Consider the following 14974-nt stretch of genomic DNA (forward strand, 5'->3'; position numbering starts at 1 on the left):
ATGTATAAAACAAAGACAATACTCAAGAGAGTTGTGGTGGCCAAGCACCCAATCCCAGCTCTTTGGAAAGCTGGAGAAGACAGAAAGCTTGAGCCTACTAGTCTGAATATAGGTAGCGGAGAAAGCAAGAGAAGAATATGTCTCTTAAAAGTACATAAATTACCGGGCGTTGGTGGCTCACACCTTTAAGGCAGAGGCAGGCAGATCTCTGAGTCTGAGGCCAGCCTGGCCTACTGAGTAAATTCCAAGACCTGCCAAAACCTGTCCAAAATCAAAACATAATCAAAGCTGTGGTCGTATCCCGCACGGAGGAGAGGCTAGATTGAACCAGTCTGCTAGTTTGCACGTCAGGCTCAATGTCTTGAAAAAGAATAAAAATAATAAATGAAGCACAAAGGATCATACAACTTTGTTTATCAGATAATTTTTAAAAAACTAGTATTTCATTCATGGTCATCCATTTTAGCTATAATCCTTTCATGACTAGGTTACATCCTCAGTACATTAACTGTCTAACTATTTGGGAAAATCAGCACTATTCTTCCTTTGAGTTGAATCTAAATTTGGTGACAACTTATATAAAACCATACAATCTTTCCAGCAGAAGATCAGTGACTTACACAGGCAACACATGTTCCACAACAAGGTCCTTTGTTCCCATCACTTGGTCTTTAAATTTAGGCTGGACAGTTCAGTGATAGCATCTGTCAGCTCACGCCAGTTCATCAGGATCAACAAAGCTCCAATGCCCTCTGACCTCCATCCTAGTGTGGGGGTATGTGTGTGCCCACACTCGTGCACACAAACAAATAAAACAAAACAGGACCAAGCATAGTTCTACAGTATTATTTAGTTCTAAAGTCAAAGAAAACAGCGAGGTAAACTGCCTTTCAGAGAAACTACTTGTTAGTAAACTCCACACAGCCCAGATTACAGTGCCACTGCCATCTGAACTGAACATTAGTGGAGCATCAATACATAGTATATAAGATCCTTTTAACAGAAATGCATATAAAATAAGGCCATAGGTTTACCAGTTAACAAGAACGGTAGCAACAGGGAAATGTAGGAATCCAACTGAATTTTCACTAATAGCAACAGTGCAGTACTTGCCAGTTCAGTATTCAGTGACCTTATAGACCATGCCACAGCCAGGAAGAAATAACTGTAAATCCTTGCCTAAAAAACCAGGTGGTGGTGGCATGCTGCTTTAATCCCACCACTCAGGAGGCAGAGCCAAGTGGAGCTCTGTGAGTTCAAGACCAGCCTGATCTGCAAGAGCTAGTTCCAGGACAGTCTCTAAAGCCACAGAGAAACCCTGTCTCAGGGGGGAGAAAAAAAAGAAATCCATGTTTATTTTTGGTTTTTACTTGTTAATTTTATGTGTGGGTTAAGTGTGTCAAGTAGAGACTGAACTCAGTTGTCAGGTTTTTGGGAAGCACTTTTACCAGCTAAGCTATCTTTCAGGCCCTAAAAATATGTTCTTAAGAAATACAAAACAATAACATTCTCACTAGAAGAGAGTAGGAAAATGTACATGTAAATTATACTTTGATAGCACAGAAAATATAGCCAAAGGGGGAGAAAAGGAATTACAGAAAGGTTTAAAAGAACACAAAAACATCTGTGTGCTGAACTCAACAAAATAAACAATAATCACAGAGAGAGAGAGAGACAGAGAGAGAGACAGAGAGAGGGGGGGGCAAACATTTCTGCTGCAGATATATGGATGCGTCGTCAGACAGCTTTGGTATCCAGTCAGCTAAACAAAACACCAATCGGTTAAATGATCAGAGAGCACTTTCACCTTCTCTTCTTGTCTCAAACCTGGCTTCATTTACCCTCACCTGCCCTGGTTTAGATGACAAAGCTTATCAATTGCTTCTGCAAATATATCAGATTCTGTAACCCTGGGCTTCTATTACCTCAGATCTCTCGTTAAGGAAGATCTAGTTCAGATTCAAAGGAGTATGAATGTTTGGAAAACACAGAGAACAAAAGTGATACTGAAAAATTACAAGGATACGCATGAGAATAAGAGAAACACCTCCATTTATGTAGAGAATAACCCTACATTTTAAGCCGTGGAATGTGAGCCACAGCACTCTTCGGCTGAGGAATCCATCAGAATGACAAAGTGTAGTTCTCAGCACGCTTGTAAAATGGAAATGAGACACAAGCACGGGAACGTTCTCCAGCAACTCTAATCGGACCCTGCCATCTCCACAGCTGCGGGACTTCCTTCCTTTCATGTTTCTTCAAAGGCGCTGCTTGTACTGTCACTCTGTGCCTCAGCAATCCACGTACGTCACACACAGAAAACTCACCACCAGAGAAGCCACAAAGCCTACCCAAGCTAGCTCAGCCTGCCAGGGGACACAGGTGGCAACCAGGGATCTTTTGCCCCACACCCACTCTAGACCCTCCCCAAAAAGCAACTTTAAATACAGCACCACTTATAAAATCCATCAAAACACCTAATAGTTCTTGTTTCTCACAGTGTCAGCATCTTCAGCTCTATAGGATTTTGATGTCTTTGCCTCATGGATTTTATCCATAAATGAAGACTGGAGAAACTGTTAAATGAACTTATTTCTCTCCTAACTGCTACTCTTTCATCTATGAACTCAGCTGCTCAAGTTTCTGCTCAGTTCCTCGAGGTATTATCTACTACGTACCTGGTAGCACAGCTCAGCCAGCTGAGGATACTCCTGCACAGCCACAGGACCAGTTCTCCCTTCTGTCCCTTTCTCCAGGATGTTGAAGATGGCATGAAGGCAGGTCCGAGGGCAGCCTAACACTCCTACAGGAAACCAAAAGAAACCCAAGTTTTCTCAGGAATTCTGCATCACAAACCTGAGACTCCACTTATCAAAGTCAAATTAAAAAAAAAAAAAGCTCAAGTGTGAACATGCTACGGGAAATATTTACAAATCTCAATCCTCTAAATCTGTTTAGACAGCTTTGATCCTAAAGTCTGACCACAATACCTTCCACATGTCACTTATTTTCTAAGTGAACTACTGTGAACCCAATATTTAATAAATGACGACTTACATCAGCAAACATGTAAGAAATGATTCAGTACAGCTATACCTGGGTCTTGTAGATTTGTGGTACTGACAGGTTTCTTCAATTCAAAGCCCAACAAGTAGAGAGCAAGATTGGGTGGATTGCGTTCTAGAGATGTGATGAGAAGATTCAAGATGTGGATTCTGGTTTCATGGCGGATTACAGCTACCTTCTTTTCAGATTCTGATCCTGAATACAGAAACCATAGAACAAAATCACAAATCACTGTAAGGTAAGCACACCAAACTTTAATACAGACATATAAACCAGGTGGTGGTGGCGCACACCTTTAGTCCCAGTACTTGGGAGGCAGAGTTCAAGACCAGCCTAGTCTATAAGAGCTAGTTCCAGGACAGTCTCCTAAGCTACACAGAGAAAACCCTGTCTTGGAAAAAAACAGAAACAAAAAGCAGCATGTATTCGAAAACTCACATCTACATGATTCTTGACTGCTCAACACACTGCTTTGATTGAAACCATCTTAAATTCTAGCAAATTCTCATTTTCTCTTACATCAGTACCAGACAATCAAAAGTGTTTCAAGGTTTTTCTCTTTAGACTACATACGTATATAAAATAAAAGCACATGGGTCATCAGAGCCATACCCTCTTCCACACGTACAAAATCTTCCGTGTCTTCACTATCCAAGCACTCTACGAATCCAGCCATCAGCTTCTGGCTCACACTCTGAAGTCATACACAGAAAAATGACAAGTTAACAAACTTTACATATTAGACAACCAGCGATAAATGGCACATCCACAGCCATCCACCTGTGAAAACAAAGGCAAATCTGCCCCAGTGCTTAGATTTTATGCTTGCTTTGTTTTGAATTTTATGTGTGTGGGTATTTTGCCTGCATGTATGTCTGTGCACCAAGAACATGCCTGGTGTTCAAGGAAGCAAAGAGAGCCACCAGAGCCCCTGGAAATGGAGTTACAAACACCATGTGGATCCTGAGACTTAAACCCAGGTCTTCTGGAAGAGGAGTCAGTGCTCTTAACTACCACTACGTACGTATGTCTGCCTGTCTGTCTTCCACCCTCAGATTTTAGTTGTTTTAACTAAAAGAAAACTTAGCTATTTAGATTGCTACACATAAGCTCATTCTATGAATAATTAAACCAGGCACAGTGCCATGCAGTTGTAGTCCAAGGAATCAAGAAGCTGAGGTAGGATGATCTGAATTTGAAGTCAGCCTACTCTGAATAAAGAAAGCAGACCAAGTGTGGTGTACACCTTCAAGACTTGCCTGGTCCACATACTGAGTTCCAGGCCAACCAAGGTTACATAGTGAGTCCCTGCCTCAACAAATAAAAAGAAAAGGGAAGGAAAGAAATCTGTCAGAAAACAGTACGCTCTGATCAGTAATGGTAACTTATATTTAATTTAAAGCTCTTCATGGTGGCTCGCACCGGTAACCCAGCACTTGGGAGGAGAGGACAGAGAAGGACCACAGCTTCTCATCCGACGTGGACCACACATCCAGACTCATCCTCAAGAGATCTGCCTGCCTCTGCCTACCGAGGGCTGAGATTGAAGGTGTGCACCACACTTGATCTGCTTTCTTTATGCAGAGTAGGCTGACTTCAACAACAAACAAAATAAAGATCTATTTCATCCAAAGTGACAAAATGGCTCCTGCTTTAAAACCCTGCTGAGGAGGAAGCAGTAAAGGCCTCGATTTCAATCAAGTACAGCTGCCTACAGACACTGGATATTTACAGGAAAAACACAGAGCCAGGATGCAGCTGCAGCGACCCACCAAGGACAGTGAGGCAGCGAAGCCACCATGGGATGAGACAGGGATCTTGAGCCAGCCAAGGCCACATAACACCATTTGAAACGAGAAAAGGAGAAACAGAAACTATCAGGAACCAAAGAAAAGGGAGCATCTGAGTTGTTAGAGAACACAGACCCATAGTGTCAACTTTTCCACAAGGAGGATCATTGGAGCGACACAGGGATGGTCTCAGGAAGAAGAAATGCAGTCTATAGTAGCCAATATAACACAACTGTGGATCACCACAAAACAACAAAGGTAGTTAGCTAGCAAACAGTGTGGCTACAAGATCAATCATTCAAACGCTGAGAGTAATAGCCATTTTGTAGGCTCCATAGTCACCTACTAGAGTGTTAACAGAGCACACTGAAGAGGATGCTTTGTGACAAAATGCATTAACTTCAAAGACAAATCACAGTCAAGTGCATGGTTAGTTCATCATCTATCCCTTATAAATGTACTCACTCTTTTGAGGATCACTCCACAAACAAAAATACAATTCATCCAAACATATCATGACACTACAACGCATCAAAAACAGAATCAGTTACCTGGTCATGTGTGAAATCGCCAACCAGTTTGATCTGAATGTTGGAATTGCAAGAGATACAGCAGAGGATCTTAGCACTTTCAAATGCCAATTCAGGGTTACTGTTCCCATGATACAGATACCTTCAGAAGAAAACAAAGAGGAACAATGTAACCAAGCCTGGCTTCTCACTGTTCTCAATGCTTAGGAGCATTTGAGGAGGACCGGGTTGGGCTCTCGGCACTTCCATGTGCTTGCTCCAGCTCTAGAGGATCCACCCTCATCTCTGGCCTCCACAGTATACATATGCAGTGACGCCCATAGAGTCAAGCAGGCACACACAAACACAAATCAAGTCTGATACGGTGATTAACAAGGATTATGCTAGTTAGTTTTATGTCAGCCTGACACAAGCTAGAATCATTATGGAAGAGGAAATCTCAACTAACATGTCTCTACCAGACTGGGCCATGGGCCAGCCAGTGATTTTTCCTGATTGATGGTTTATGTGGAAGGGTCCAGCTCTATGGGCGGTACCACCCAAGGGTGCATGGTCCTGGATGCTGTAAGAAGCTGACCAAGCCATGAGGAGCAGGGCCAGCAAGCAGAATTCTTCCATGGCCTCTAATTAAAAGTTCTACCTCCAGATTTCTGCCTTGAGTTACTCCCTGACTTCCATCAGTGATGGGAGTGCAAGCAGAGAGCTATAAAATGAAAAACTCTTCCCAAATTGCTTTTGGTCACATTGTTTTATCACAGCAATGGGAAACTTAACTAAGACAAGGGTACAACAAGACTGTGTCCTCACAAAAGGGTATGTGGACAGAAGTACTTCCACAGATCACCGTATGAAGCAAAGGTGAAGGATTGATTCCACAAGCTATGCAACACCAAACCAACAGAATGTTAGGGATGACTATCCCCACCCCAACGCCCAAAACACTCCGTTTCCCTACAGAAAACAAACACTCATTTTGAAACTAAAACTTATAGGATATAGAATGACCTATGAAGAAAAAGAAGAAAAGACATGGTAAGGCTCAGAGTGATTAAAATCAAAGGGATGAAATTAGATAGGATTAAAACAGGCCAAAACCAATAATCTGTGATGTTTTAATATGCAACAAGAGAGAGAGAATCAAAGCTAGAATATCCCTGTCATTCTCTTGCTCTACTGACAAATGGAAATTACCTGGCAATGTTAACCACATTGTCTGCCTTCTTAGTTCTGGGATTAATTCCCTGCAAGAGCTGTTCCAAAGGTGAGACAATGAGAGGCAGCTGACTCTCTCTCAGAAGGTCCATGAAAAGGGTCTCCTTTTGCAGAGTAAGATTGAGAAGTGCTAGGCAATGCTGAACTGCTTTTTCCAGGTGTTTCTTTCCTGTGAACCCAAATGAAGTTAGAACTTAAATGAATCTTGGAAACATAGTGCTGCAGAAAAAACAAACTAAAAGGCAAGTTTTAATATCAAAAAGCCCTTGTTTTTACAAACTTTTCAACAGCACCTTCACAGTAGCTTTCACCTACATAGAACCAGCTATTTCTGTGACCCAGGCTATTCGGATATTAGGTTCTCTCATGTCTTTCCCTTGATCCTCTAGGGCAGTGGTTTTCAACCTTCCTAATGCTGTGACCCTTTAATACAGTTCCTCGTGTTTTGGTGACCCCAACCATGAAATTGTTTACAACTTCATAACTAATTTTGCTGCTATTATGAATTGCAGTGTAAGAGTCTGATATGCAGGACATGCACTATGTGATCCAAAAGCAGTAGTGGCCCATGGGTTGGGAACCACGGCTTCACCATGATGGCTCAGTGAACGGGTGACTTGTCCTAATGAACATTTGACAGCAACTGTAAGCACTCTTACTTGTCCTAGCTAAGAAGGTAGAACTGGAATCCAGGGGACAGAAGCATACAGCACACAGTACAGCGCCCACAACAAACAACCATCAGCTAAACTGTCAACAGTGCTGACGGTAGGAAAGTTACTTCAGGTAAGACAGAACCACTGTAAAAATAAAGGTGCTCGCAAGCTGGAGAGACAGCTCAGTGGTTAAAAGTATTTGGCTCTTGCAGAGAACCTGGGTTCTGTCCCAGCACCTAAATGGTAACTCACAACCAACTGTAACTCCAATTCCAGGGAATCTGACAGCCTCTTCTGGCCTCCACAGGCATAAGGCACACACAAAGTGCATGTAAACACACATACACAACATTAATGCACATAAAATAAAAAGAACTCTTCCAAAAAATTTTAAAGGAAATAAAGAAGCAGAAAATACAGTAAGGATGACTTGCTGGGCTCAATCTTTGTACAGTTTCTTACCTGTGAATAATACAGCTACAGACCTATGTTTAGGATCTGACTTCTCTGTGTCAGACCACACAGACAATGCTGCACAGCAGCATGAAGCACGGGCTCTGGGGCCCAACTGCCTAGGGTCAAACTCCAGCTCTCCGTGTCACTTCTCTGTGCAGCATTTTGTTACATATAAATAAGATCTGCCGCATAAGGCTACTTTGAAGGTTAAATGTATCAAAACATATGCTATGGTTTCAAGAGCCAACTGCATAGACAGCACTTAATAGTACATAATGGCAATGAAAATAAATAACATTTACTGGACACTATGAACCAGACTAGTACGTGTTTCTGTAGGTATCACAGGATTCAGGTTAAAGATGTGACAGCAATAGAAAGATCACTTTAATTACCTGCAGAAGACCCTACAATGAGATAGTCATAGTGAGCGAGTCCCTGTAATTCAGTCTATTTTCACTCAGAATGACTCACTGAAAATACCACTGTTAGATGAGACACTCTTCCAATACAGAAGACGAAGGTGTCATCAGTTGTGAAGTCACAGAGACCTTCAGACACATACCTGGGAAAGGTGCGTAGGTATCCAGCTGCTTAACGCCTTCTTCCAGTAAACTGAGAGCAAGTTCCAACATCGGTGACTCATTGAGAAGATGGTACATCAGACTAAAGCCAGGTGGCTTATAAGCTATGATTTCTTCTCCTAAATAAGACAGTCCGTAAGATGGTGAGTCAGCAGTGACATAAAACGTACATACGTGTCTGTGTGTGTGTGTGTGCGCGTGTGTCTGTGTGTGTGTGTGTGTGTCTGTATGTGTGTGCGTGTGCGTCTGTCCACGGGCGCGCACATGTTCAGAGTTCAGCCTGCAAGAGTCAGTTTTCTCCCATTGTAAATCCCAAGGTCTGAATGGAGGTCGTGCAGGCCAGGTGCCATTACCTATAAAAATCAGTTAGTGGCCATCTCACTGGCCCCTCAATTGCAATTTTTGTTCGCCCCTGTGCTTTTGTGAAATGTATGGCACTGGAACTTAAATCGGATCAACACAGGTGAAGGTGAGCCTCAAGCCATGACAGTGACACAAACCGTTAACAGCAGCAATCCCACAGAGGAATGACTGATATGCAGGTGGGAACCAGTGCCATCATCAATAAGTGAACTCATGGAAGGAGCTACAAGCTAAGTATTTCATCTTTCACACAGTAAAATTCTACGTTCTCTCTTGAACAGAACATGATTAAAACAGTAAGGCAAAGATTAAGTTCTAATTTAAATCATAGATTTTAACTTACATTTATATACATAATCATTACCTTGTAGCTCCACAAACTGATCTACAAAATCTTCAAGCTGAGGCTCATAATCTCTCAGTAACTTATAAAACACTTCCAAGACAACCTCGGCAACTTCCCACTACAGGAAAGAACAAGTATTTCAGCAATGATGAACAGTCCAAGGTGGGAATTGCACAACTTCCCACTCCCTCCACTTTGCTCTCCAGAAAAGTCCCTTGTCTACTTTACTAATCTATGCAAACATTCTTAATTCATGTTGTCATTTGTCAAAGGATAACAGGTTGGCCTTTTCCCCAAACAGAACATTTTCTAATATTAAGTGTCTTTAGCTGAAGTTTGAGCTCTTTTACAAGCTTAAGGTATTTAGCACCTGGCCATGTTCACTTTCTAAGTACACGAGACCAGGTTTCTCTAAACTGACAGAATCCCTCAGACCACATGGCTCAGCTGCAAACATGCTCAGAGCAGGGTTCATTCACTACCCAACAACCAGTCAAAATGCCCCAAATGAGCCCAGGACCGTCTCACTTTAAAGATGGACTTAAAATACTTTACATGGAAGGACACGTGTGTACAGCTATGTCCAGCAGAATTTAAGCTTTGCTTTGAAACCCACTGAACAGAGTGTTGTATTTCAACATTTACTTCTGAGGCGCTGGAGACTGAACACAGGCTGACACGCAAGGCCACTGCTCTAGCACAACACACCTGCAGCCCCCTGCACAGATGTCTGGTAATACTGCCTATTTTAATGATAATTTTAAAGTCATTAAACTATATAAGTTTATCAGGGCTGAGTTTTAGGATGGGACTACACTGTGGCCTTTTTGAATTTTCAAAAATAGGCATTCTCACACCACAGATTTTGAAGATTGTTAAATCTACTACCTCTAACACTGTAGTATTCATCTCAACCCAAAGCATTGTTGTCATTAGAATTACTAAACTAAAGAAAGCTTCAAGTAAAAACCAGATTTTTCAGGGAAAGTAAGTGGCAGCAAAGAAAGCAGCACTGTCTGCGGGGTGGCTTAGCTTCACACGGGCAAAAGCGTCTGGAACAAGTGTGGCTGACTGGACCTGCAATCACTGCAGTCATAATGACCTCGTGTCAGAGCATTTTGCTGAAAAGACTGTAATGATCACGCATGTACGGCTGGCTCATCTGAAATGACCTTTAATGAAGCAGGGTTGCTATTAATATGTCATTAGATCAGGAAATTTATGTTAACAAGGAAGTTCTAGAGATGAAATAAAATGTATTCCCTTACATTTATCATCACTAAAAAATAAATTATAAAGCTAAGAGAACTTCTGTTTCTATGATTAAATATTAGAAATGTATGACCCCTGTTGATGAAAATGCAATGCATCAGACTATGCCAGGTATAGACATAAGGAATGGATACTATGCAGCCATCTAAAAGCCATTTTTTAAGTGAATCTTCATAATTACTTAAAATCTCCATGATACTAAATGACGAAGATACAAAGTAATGTAAGATATTCTTTCTAGTGTTATTTAAATGTGTGTACAACAAAAACAAAAAGGACAGGAAATTATTATTTTTCTTTTGATAACAGAGCTTGGGGTGATAAAATTTCTTATGTTCTGAATTGTCCAATATTAACATGAACCAAGTTCTTTCTATTATCATTACTGTAGCAAAACACCCAACAGGCTGTGAAAACAAACTAATAAAACAGAAACAGTCCTATAAATTACATCCAAGGACATTCTGTGAGATAATAAACAGTATTATATACTAAAGGTGAACTACATAAGAACCTGGAAGGGTCTCTTACATAGCTTAGTGGTTATGAGCTTGGATCTGAAGACAGAGTCCTATGTTCAAATCCTGGTCCTGGACCTTAGGCAAGTTCCTTAACTTTGCTAAGCCTCCATCTGAAAAATTGGAACATTAATAGTACCTGCCTTGAGATAATACTGGAATTACATAAAATGATATATACGATGAATTCAGTGGTATCTAAGAGTAGAGCCAAGTTGTATGTAAGCATCATTGCCCTCAGCATTCACCCAGGGTAGCTAAGTCCACAAACTGATTAAACAGCTTCCTTCGGGTGAATAATCTACAACCCTGAACTGCTAAGAGAACTAGCAAGCTGGAATAGCAATTCAGCTGGAATTGATACAGTTCCTATCTAAAGCACCCATGTGTTTCCAGCAAGGGTGCAAAGGTTTTAGTTCAATTTTAGTTAAAATCTACTCAATGACACGTGATGAAATTTTATCTCAAAAAAGTGTTCAGTTTATGACTGTGAATTCCTGTCAGGAAACTGTCACTGAGCATTAAAATGTGTCCATTTTACTGCCCAAAGTTATCTGTAAGACACATGAATTAATTCAAGTAGGGATTACAGAATTAAGACTATAAATTTCCTGATCATTAAAATGTGCCCAATTTACTGCCCAAAGTTATTTGTAAGACACATGAATTAATCCAAGTAGGGAATTACAGAATTAGGACTATAAATTTTACTAACTTCCAAAGCCAAACTGAATTTACAGCCCCTTACACCATGGGTGCACAAAGTGACAATAAGTTAAAAGGAGAGAAATGGTTACTCTGAACATAACCTTTTCAGCTGCTCTCCGGTAAGCTCTTGTACGGAATCGGAGAAACACAGAATCTCTGAGGAACTGCAAATAAGGGTCAAAGCCAGGGGGGCGCAGGCCAGCGCCCAGATTGGAAGGGAATGAGCTTTCCACCAGGGTACTAATCAACTGGCAAAAGGCCCGCGTCAAGGGGTATTCTTCACAACGGGACTCTATTTCATTGAGTTCAACCTTCAAAGAAAAATACAGAAAATTAGCAATACAAAGTCAGTAACTATGAAATACAAAGCATTTTGCTGATACTAACTCATGAACAATGATATATCACCACACAAAAAAGTAACAAATAACACTTCCTACTTAGCAGGAAAGACAACAAAGGATATCATTCTTACGAGTCAGGAGAATTTCAAATTCTCATATACTGTCTCAACCTTGAATAAAACAGATTTTTACACACTTCTTTTAAAAACAAGGGAACAGCACATCAACTGATTACACATACAGGTGACATTATAAAGACTGAGCACATTATATTTAGGAATATATGTCTATATACATATATGCGTTTAATATCACTTAATAAAAAATAGCCATGATTTTGAAAAAGAGCAAAGGGGCGTATATGGGAGGGCTTGAAGGGAGGAAAGGAACCAGAGAAACAATACAATGTTAATCTCAAAAGTAAAAGAAGAAGAAGGGGATAGTGTGATAGATGGCTCAGTCGGTAAGGGTGCTTGCTACCAAAAGTCTGAGGATGTGAATTTCATCCCCAGAATCTACATTGCAAGAGAGAACTAACAACTAAAAAAATTTCCTATGAGGACTGGAGAGATGGCTCAGAGGTTAAGAGCACCAACTGCTCTTCCAGGGGTCCTCAGTTCAATTCCCAGCAACCACATGGTGGCTCAAAACCATTTGTAATGATATCTGGCACCCTCTTCTGGCCTGCAGGCATACATGCAGGCAGAACACCATATACATAATGAACCTTAAAGAAAACCTTCCAAAAGCAAATATATTAAATATAAAAATTACAGAAACTTAATAGTGTAAAAATAACTTCAGACAATCTTATTTTGGCACTACTGTATGAATGAATGTAATGTTGAAACTAAAAAAGGAAACCTTACCTCAATACCAATAGCTTGCCTCTGGCTTGGAACCCTGACGGTCTGCAGTATCTGGAAGGAAGAAGAAACTATGTCAAGAGCATCCTTGTCCACCAAGGAGCAGTAATGGCCCCACAGCTACACATCTCACCCACCACTCCCTGATCAGCTCTCAGCAGCAGTTCTGGCAGACAGAACTGTAACATACAGAAAACTGCTAAGTTCTAAGAGCACACAATTTACTTTTCTCAGCAAATTCCTCTTGGACACTCTGGAATTCGCTCTTAAGAGAATCTTACAGTAGCATTTGACTCACTCTGCTCACAGCCAGCCATACGTAACTAATAGTGTGAGAACAGTAAGTCTAAGGAAAGCTCTTCCTGACTGTGCCACAGCCCTTCAGTGCTCCACAGCAGAATAAACCACGCTTACTCAAGATCCTTACTCTGCTGAAAGTTAAGGGGCCACTCCTACTATACAGACTAAAACCAACAACCAACAGTAGTGCTGCTCTAGAGACAAAACACCCCGTCACACACAGCAGTGAGCACACAGAACACTGCTAAGTAAGTACTGGATGGCTAGGAACCAGGAGAGGGCATCAATCTCAGTCCACCAGCACACAGCAACTCTATTAGTAACTGTTATTCTCATCTTCAGGACACACATTTGGAAAAAATCCAGAAGCTACTGGAAAGTGGTTGTCTGTGTGAATAACAAGAATCACAGGCTCCCTTATACTGTATTACCTCTGAGACAGATGCATATTCTACCTAAGCATCTCCCTGGAGGTGTTTTTATAAAAGAGGTTCTCAACCTATGGGTCATGAGCTCTTTAAGGGTCAAATGACCTTTTCACAGGGGTCACATATCAGATACCCTGCATATCAGATATTGACATTATTAGCAACGAAAATAATTTTATTGTTAGGGATCACCACAACATAAGGAACTATATAAAAGGATCATATTATTGGGGAGGTTGAGAACCACTGCTATAAAACATTTTTTCTACTTAAGAGAATCATAGAGAAAACAATACTTAATGGAAAAATTCCAACAGAACTGGCTTCTGAAAAAAGAAAAATCATTCCCTGAGATGTCAAAAGAGTTCCTGCTACCACACTTCCACTCATGCCCAATCTGAGCCTTTAAGTCCACCAGTGAAAAGTCATCCAGCTGCTCTGAAAATTCTGTAAAGCTCAGCAAACAGCTGGGTGGCCCTTTTATAGAAGGCTACCTAAAAACTTAACTCTCCTAGTTTGAGACAGGAAGAACATAGGGGAAAGGGAACAGTAGAGAAACACGAATATCTTCTTCCTGCATTTAATGACTAGAGCTATGGACTGAGGTCTTACATTAATTAGTCTGGTCTCAAAGACAACTGTGGCAATTTAGCACACTAGTAGATCTCGGGAAACAAGATCTTCAGAGTTACCTGAAGAACCTATCTTTGGTAACCTAGTAAGGTTGTGAGCCAGGAGAAAATAACCCAGACTATCAGTTTCTAATGCTATGCTTGGCTACCAAATGCTAACTTCCTACATGGGAATTCCCTGGAATACCCTGTTTCAACCAGATATTCTTGCTTCTACAGAATAATCATTCTCCAAGCTATACATGCATACCTGAGTATATTCCAATGACTGCCAAAGTGAAGCAGCAATTTCAGGAGACTTTCCAAAAGCTGCAAGTGTCTTCAGGAGCTCGGCTTTGAGAACCGGGGGAATACTGCACTGCAGGAGTCCCAGAATCACCACCACAGGCGTCCACTGAGGATGTTCACAAAGGGCCAAGCGAGCATTTTCACTCTGAGATTTGAAGACGAAATTTATTGTATTTATTTACCTAGGACTTTTGTTTTATGAGAGTGGCTTTCGCTATGTTATGTATACTGGTCTCCAACTCCATTAACTCAAGTCATTCTCCTGACTTGACCTTCTCAACATGTAAATACAGGCACCCACTACCAAGTGCGGCTTTCTGGTTTTCACAGCTAAGAAAAATGATCAGTAACACATTGTATCAGCTATATACATTGAATACACACTAAAACAAAGAAAGAATTCATCATTTAGCTTGAGGCTTATTGATAGATTAAATCAAATTACTAGTTTGGCTATGGAAGGAATGGAAGATAAATTTCAAAGAACTTCTTTGGCAGACCCAGGAACAGAAAATACTACTACAAACAGATAAGTAGTCTAATCTATAGGGCGACAAACTTCAGGCACTTTTAAGTCCTTTCTACAACAACATAGTATTACTACACTAAAATATA

The 14974-nt window shown here is 40.9% G+C and overlaps 1 protein-coding gene and 1 long non-coding RNA gene across 7 annotated transcripts in view; one reads left to right on the forward strand and one right to left on the reverse strand.

Moving 5' to 3' along the window:
- Positions 1–14974, reverse strand: part of Nup205 (nucleoporin 205) — a 66228-nt gene that overhangs the window by 27195 nt on the left and 24059 nt on the right. For all 6 annotated transcript variants that reach the window (XM_005082399.4, XM_013122259.3, XM_005082398.4 and 3 more), the window contains exons 13-22: positions 14322–14504; positions 12715–12765; positions 11603–11812; positions 9022–9121; positions 8276–8413; positions 6578–6767; positions 5408–5528; positions 3679–3760; positions 3097–3261; positions 2679–2803 (exon numbers count right to left, since the gene is read on the reverse strand). In XM_005082399.4, coding sequence (XP_005082456.1) covers positions 2679–2803; positions 3097–3261; positions 3679–3760; positions 5408–5528; positions 6578–6767; positions 8276–8413; positions 9022–9121; positions 11603–11812; positions 12715–12765; positions 14322–14504 — 1365 coding nt within the window. The remainder of the gene's footprint in view (positions 1–2678; positions 2804–3096; positions 3262–3678; positions 3761–5407; positions 5529–6577; positions 6768–8275; positions 8414–9021; positions 9122–11602; positions 11813–12714; positions 12766–14321; positions 14505–14974) is intronic.
- Positions 8302–14585, forward strand: LOC121132984. The gene is made up of 2 exons (XR_005869698.1): positions 8302–8437; positions 14291–14585. It is a non-coding gene; the product is annotated as an uncharacterized LOC121132984 (long non-coding RNA).

The sequence above is a fragment of the Mesocricetus auratus genome, unplaced genomic scaffold, assembly GCF_017639785.1.
Source record: "Mesocricetus auratus isolate SY011 unplaced genomic scaffold, BCM_Maur_2.0 Super-Scaffold_100019, whole genome shotgun sequence".
In the NCBI taxonomy this organism is placed as follows: domain Eukaryota; kingdom Metazoa; phylum Chordata; class Mammalia; order Rodentia; family Cricetidae; genus Mesocricetus; species Mesocricetus auratus.